This window comes from Plasmodium reichenowi, chromosome 12 (assembly GCF_001601855.1).
Source record: "Plasmodium reichenowi strain SY57 chromosome 12, whole genome shotgun sequence".
In the NCBI taxonomy this organism is placed as follows: domain Eukaryota; phylum Apicomplexa; class Aconoidasida; order Haemosporida; family Plasmodiidae; genus Plasmodium; species Plasmodium reichenowi.
In genome coordinates, this window is record NC_033657.1 from 1,757,183 (window position 1) to 1,764,180 (window position 6,998).

At 19.3% G+C, this 6,998-nt stretch overlaps 4 protein-coding genes across 4 annotated transcripts; 2 read left to right on the forward strand and 2 right to left on the reverse strand.

Annotated features, from left to right (window-relative positions):
• Window positions 1–750: 750 nt before the first annotated feature.
• On the forward strand, window positions 751–1,674 carry PRSY57_1246500 (hypothetical protein; the record flags this gene model as incomplete). The annotated part of the gene is made up of 2 exons (XM_020115113.1): window positions 751–1,188; window positions 1,357–1,674. 2 exons carry the CDS (start codon window positions 751–753, stop codon window positions 1,672–1,674), a joined length of 756 nt encoding a protein of 251 aa, XP_019970266.1.
• Window positions 1,675–2,061: 387 nt separating this feature from the next.
• Window positions 2,062–2,586, reverse strand: PRSY57_1246600 (hypothetical protein; the record flags this gene model as incomplete). The annotated part of the gene is made up of 1 exon (XM_012908877.2): window positions 2,062–2,586. One exon carries the CDS (start codon window positions 2,584–2,586, stop codon window positions 2,062–2,064), a length of 525 nt encoding a protein of 174 aa, XP_012764331.2.
• A 1,043-nt stretch (window positions 2,587–3,629) lies between these two features.
• Window positions 3,630–5,559, forward strand: PRSY57_1246700 (conserved protein, unknown function; the record flags this gene model as incomplete). The annotated part of the gene is made up of 2 exons (XM_012908878.2): window positions 3,630–5,069; window positions 5,404–5,559. The coding sequence occupies 2 exons, from the start codon at window positions 3,630–3,632 to the stop codon at window positions 5,557–5,559; spliced, it is 1,596 nt and encodes a 531-aa protein (XP_012764332.2).
• Window positions 5,560–6,051: 492 nt separating this feature from the next.
• On the reverse strand, window positions 6,052–6,966 carry PRSY57_1246800 (FK506-binding protein (FKBP)-type peptidyl- prolyl isomerase; the record flags this gene model as incomplete). The annotated part of the gene is made up of 1 exon (XM_012908879.2): window positions 6,052–6,966. One exon carries the CDS (start codon window positions 6,964–6,966, stop codon window positions 6,052–6,054), a length of 915 nt encoding a protein of 304 aa, XP_012764333.2.
• Window positions 6,967–6,998: the final 32 nt, after the last annotated feature.

Sequence of the window (6,998 nt, forward strand, 5' to 3'; positions counted from 1 at the left end):
AAAAAAAAAAAAAAAAAAAAAAAAAAAAAAAAATTGTATCCATGAATATATATATATATATATATATATATATATATAATATTTTTGTGTATATTTTATATTTTATATAATTTTCATAATGTTTTCTAGATGTATTTTTTTTTTAAGAAAAACTTAGTTAAATATATATATATATATGTATATAATTATATATATATAATACTACAAACATATAGATATTTATTTATTTATTTATTTATTATATACAAAAAGGGAATATGTAATCCTAAGATATTTCCATTTTTTTGTATGTTTATTTATTTATTTTATTTTATTATTTTTTTTTTTTGTGATTTTTGAATTTAATTTATCATAACATATATTATATATATATATTTATTTACATGAAATAATATAGTTATAATATAATACGGTAAAAATAAATATACATAGAAAAAATACATATTTGAATATTCATTTAATTTTTTTTTTAATGCATTTTATTATTATTATATATATATTGAAACAATTATTTTAAAAGACTTTTGAATATAATATGATTAATTAATGATATATTTCAAAATGAGGAACATTTTGGAAGGTATAAATTTTTTTTTTTTTCATTTTTTAGTATAAACATTATGAACAAATAAATATAAATAAATATTACATATATATATATATATATTTATTTATTTATTTATTTATATTTATTTATTTATTTATTTATATTATGGTGAATATTTAAAATGTGAAAATAAATTTATCAGAATGGATGGTAAAAATTTTCATTTAATAAAGGATATAAAACCACTTATGAATAACATATGTATACAATGTTTGATAATAAAATATATAGAAGACCCACCTGATCATATAAACAACTTAATAAAATATCATTATCATGTTGCTGATATGAGTGGATCTATAATATTATGTATACCACATGTTTTCATAGAAGAAGAATTAGAAAAAAATAATATAAACATATTAAACGATGATTTTGAAGATATATTGGATGGTTACAATAATATGAGTGTTAATATGAATGATTTAGCTAACAACAAAATAAATGAAATAAAATATAATACTCATAATATAAATAACAACAAAAAGAGGAATAATTTGAAAACTCTAAAATATCTTTTCAAAGTTGGGGATATTTTAAATGTATATGGAGCAGTAACAACATGGTCCATGGGGAAAATGGTAAAAAATAAAAAAATAAAAAAAAAAAAATAAAAAAAATAATAAATAAAAAAAAAAATGAAGAAATTAAACAAGATATATGTGTAAGATATATGTCTTACGGTTTATTATTTAATTTTCTTAATTTTTTTTTTTTTTTTTTTTTTTTTTTTTTTATATTCATAATAGGTTATAATTCCTAATACTACTAGAATACGAAAAAGTGGAGAAACTACTATAAGAACGTCAATTCATCGAGTGGGTTTTTTTAATATGATAGTTAATATAGAACCAAATATGAGTAATTTAATTACATCAACTACTGAGAAAAAATATAAAATAGAAGACAATAATACCAATGGTAATTGTAAAAATAATGACATAAATAAAGATATAGATAATAATAATAATAATAATATTAATAGTGTGATATCAAATTTTATGAGCATAAATAAAAAAAAGAGTAAGTATGATATAATGTTACCTAAATTGGATGATGATATATAATTATGAATATTTAACGAATTATAAAATTATTTGTATAAAATTATGTACTTCTTTTAAGTTAATTTTTTAAGTAAATTGTTTTTTTAAAAAAATAAAATAAATATTATATATAAATTTGTTATTTAGTTCACCATAAATGTAAAAAAATCAACAAAAAAAAAAAAAAAAAATTTAAAAAACATAAAAAGGTTGACATGAAATATATATCTGTACGCACATTTTATTTTATTTTATTTTTTATGGTAAAATATAAAAAGCCACGGGGAAATTTATAAAACAAGTAAAACTATATATATATATATATATATATATATATGTTTATTTATTTATTTGTTTATTTGTTTATATTATAATTGAAGAATATTTTTATTTTTTAAGAAATATATATCATATATCTTCAAACATTTTACATTTCATTTGATCTCTTAATAAAGCATAATTATAATAATAAATATACAAATTATCTTCATTCAAATTATCAACATATCCAATTGGTGCTTTACATTCATTACATAAAATTCTATATTGTATTTCTACTTTGTCATCCTTTCTTTTAATTAAAATTCGTTGTGATTGTGTTTTATGATATTTCTTATGGACAATTTTGGTTATCGGAAATATAATAGATCCATCTGTTTTTCTTTTCTGTAAAATATTTAAATCTATTTCACTAATTAAACAATTATATCCACATATAAAACAAAAATATATTAAGAAATCTTTTTCAACATTTCCAACCACACTATCTTTGGATGTATAATTTAAAATACGGAACTTTTTCTGTTTACTTTCGTCCTTTGAAGCTTCTCGTTCAATTTGAACTTTTCTTTTTATTTCAAGTAATGATATTTCGTTAATATCTTTGTTTTTTTCTTCATTATTTTGTTCATATTTTTCTTCTTCTTTTTCCATTTTGGTCAGCTAGCCAACAAAGAAAAAAAAAAAAAAAAAAAAAAAAAAAAATTAAATATTCATACGGTTTTATTTATTCATTATGTATGTTCATAAAGTAAAAATATAAATACATGAATTCATAATATATAGTTATTATATTTATATAAAATGAGAAATAAATATATATTAAATGGAATCTTTAAATTAAAAAAAAAAAAACACAAAATGTATAACTGTAAATATATAAATATAAATATATATATATATATATATATAATTCTTTTATATGATATAAAAACTTTTTTTATTTTTATATATATTTATGTTGCAAGCGTACTAATAAATATATAGCTATTACATATTGGGGGAGAAAAAGGAATATATATATATTATATATATATATAATATTTTATGTATATTATATTTTATGTATATTATATTTTATGTATATTATATTTTATGTATATATTATTATGAATATAATTTATATTTCAATATTCCAAAAATTAAATACATATTATATATTTTATTAAAGACAACATGAAAATAATAAAATAAAATGATGTTTTTTCAAGTAATATACGTAAATATATTATAACAAATTATACAATCTCCTCGACGCGGTTTAAAAGATTCCGTACTTTACAAACAAGAAAAAAAAAAAAAAAAAAAAAAAAGATTTGGTTAAAAATGAAAAAAAATAAGTTTTAAAATATACCTTGTTCTTTTTATTGTTTAGTTCTAAAACAAGCCAAAATAAATAATTAAATATATATATTTATATGTACAAACAAAAATATATGTATTATATTTATATATATATATATATATATATATATTATATATGTTATATGTTAAGTTCCTTTATATACAAAAGTATATCTTTTATTTTGAGCATAATTACATTATATATTGTCATTTTGATAATGTATATATATATATATATATATATATATATATATATATATGACATTAAGGAACATCTCATACATATGATATAATAATTATATATTATTCATTTTGTTATTTTGTTTAATTCGAACGTCCAGGCCACAATATAAATGCACGAAAAGATAAAAGGAGAAAAAAAGGAATTAAATAGTATTCTCAAGTGTAAAAATAATACTATCTTTCATATATCCTTAATATGTATTATAACTATATTAAGTCGAATATGTTGTATTATAAATACAGTAATATGGAGCAAACTAATAAAGCCGTACAAGTTTAGTAATAATTTATTATGTGAAGAAAAAAATGGAGAATCCTTTTTGTGGAATATTTTAAAAGGCTTTTCCTACTGGGATGGAGAATATTTTTTAAGATTATCATTAAATGGTACAGAATATAATTATGAACAAAATCATGCCTTTTTCCCAACATTACCATTAATAATAATATATATAAAGAGGATATTAACAAAATATTGTATATATGAACGTACTAATTGTGTAATATATATACTTATCATGTTAGTTGTTAATAATTTATTTTTCCTAATTGCATCTATTGGAATATATGTATATTCATTAATTCATTTTAGAAATGAGAATTATGACATAGATGAATTTAAAATATCATCAGGAAAACAACATAATTGTTACTATTCATACAAAATAAATAATGTTAAAGAATCTTATCGTTTTAGTTTTTTTATCTCTATATTATATGCATTTTCTCTTGGAAATATTCATGCTTCTTCCTTTTATAACGAGAGTATTTTTAGCTGTTTCTCTATATGGGGATTTAATTTTTTACAACTTTGCTTATCCTCCAAAAAGAGAGGAGAAAAAAAGAATTATATTTATGAAATATTATGTATACTATGTTTTGCTATATGTTCTTGTTTTAGATCGAATGGTATATTGTTCTTAATACCTGTTTTTTTTTTTAACATACAATCATGTGTATTTTTTCAAAAATATTTACAAGAGGTTCCAAATAAGGAAAAAGGCAAATGTGAGACAATAATAACGTTTAAGCATTTTAATAATAAGTATAAATTGTTGACTTTTATTTTTCATTGGATGAAAGCATTAATCGAAGCAATAATAATAATTTTACCTTTTGTTATTTTTCAGCTTTATGCCTATAATCTGTATTGTACAGAAGGGAATGAATTATTTAAAGAAGAAAATAAGAAATTTTATGTATTTTTCTTTAATTTGTTTAAGGATCCTAATAAATATATTAATATTTGGAATAATAAAAAGAGTTTATTAATAAATAGACCATGGTGTAATAATATATTTCCATTCATATACAATTATATACAGTATAAATATTGGGATGTTCAAATTTTCAAAAGTTTATTCTCACCAAATGTGAATATATTGTATTCAGCACCTGTATTTTTTATATCTTTCCATTGTATCTATACCTTCATCAAAAATAACAAATGTAGTTACAACAAGTTGTCTCTATTGAACAATCACCTATGGGGTGGTGTTATCCATTTGTTTGTTTTGTCATTTTACATATTATTATGTGCACACACGGAGGTTAGAAGTGGAGAAAAAAAAAAAAAAAAATAAAAAATATATACGTGTGTGTATGATTTATTTATACCAATAAATGCAACATAATTTATGAGCGTTCATAATAGTTATACCTATAAATGCAACATAATTTATGAGCGTTCATAATAATTATACCAATAAATGCAACATAATTTATGAGCGTTCATAATATTTATATATCAAAATAAGATTCCATTTAATATTATATATATATATATATATATATATTTTAATTACACGTAAATATTACAACGAATTTTTTTTCCTGATATAACTTATTTTTTCATGTTTTTCATTTTTTCTTTTTTTGTTACAGATAATATTACGGTTAATAATAAGTTGCCCAATGTTTTATTTGCATTATGGATATTTATTAAGATACTTTGAAAAATGGAATTATCTCTTTTTAATAAACTTGTTGTATTTTTTTGTTGGCCCAGCACTCTTTGGAACATATATTGCATGGACATAGTGTACATTTTTTTTTTTTTTTTTTTTTGTTATCAATATATATATATATATATATATATATATTCATATTTATATATAGTTCTTTTTATTTTTTCTGTTTTCTTTTTTATTTTAAATAAATAAAAAAAATTGATGATATAAAAGAGTAATTATATTATATTATATATTATTAAATATTTGTATGTATAATATTTAACGGAAAAAAAAAAATGTAAAATCATGAAAATATGTATATTAATTAGACATAACAATGTTGTATATAACATGAGTATATTTCCTTTTACATTATATAATATATGATTGTACTTTTATATTTTTATATTTCTATATTTCCGAATTTGATATGTATTTATTATTGTGTATTATTAATTGTAAGTTAAGGGGGAAATATATCAGTGGGAAAATAATATATATATATATATATATATGTGTTATTATTTAAAAATGGTTGATAATAAGAACCTGGTTATTTATTTTTTCTTATAAGAAATGATTAATTTGCACTATTTTTTTTTTCTTCATATAAAGCTTCTTTATCGAACATGCCTCCAAAAGTTAGTTTATCTTTTTTTCTAGCTTCTTTTAATTTGTTAACACATAATTCATAACTATTTCTTATATCTAAATTATTTGGATTTAATGATGCAGCTTTGTAAAGATTTTCTTTTGCTTCTTCAAGGAATCCAAAGTACATATTAGCAACACCTAATTTGTATAAAGCTTTTACATTATTTTTATCAATTTTTAAGACTTTGGATGCATGATCAATTGCTTTTGGATAGTCTTTAATTTTATTATAACATGTGGCTAGATTTAGATTACAACTTATTTCAATATTTTTTTTTTTATCTAATAATATTTGATCATCCCATTCTTCAGTATGAATAAAAAAGTCAAGAGCTTCTTTATATTTAACAATTGCTTCATTAATTTCATTTTTTTTAAAAAATTCATTTCCTTCTTCTTTTATATCAAAAGCAGATTGTACTTTTTCTTCGTCTGTATAATCATATATACTTTTCTTAGCTTCTCTAAAGCTTAATAATTCAATTTCAAATAATAAAACACTATTTCCTGGGATACTTTCTCCACATCCTTCATCACCATAACCATACATACTTTCAATACGTACTAAGCATTTCTCATTTTTTCTCATAGAACTTACACATATATCCCAACCTTTAATAACTTCACCTTGTTCAAGATGAAATTTGAATGGTACATTTCTATCAATCGAAGAATCAAACACTTTGCCTGTGCTTTCTAATTTTCCAACATAATGTACTGTCACCTCGTTACCTTTCTTTGGAATATTTTCTTCTCCTTCATCACCTTTTTTTAATATCGTTTTGATAACTCCACCGTCGGGCGTTAATTCGACTTTTTCAAATTCTTGTTCGGTAGTCATATTAAAATTAAATAGAAAAAAAAAAAAAAAAA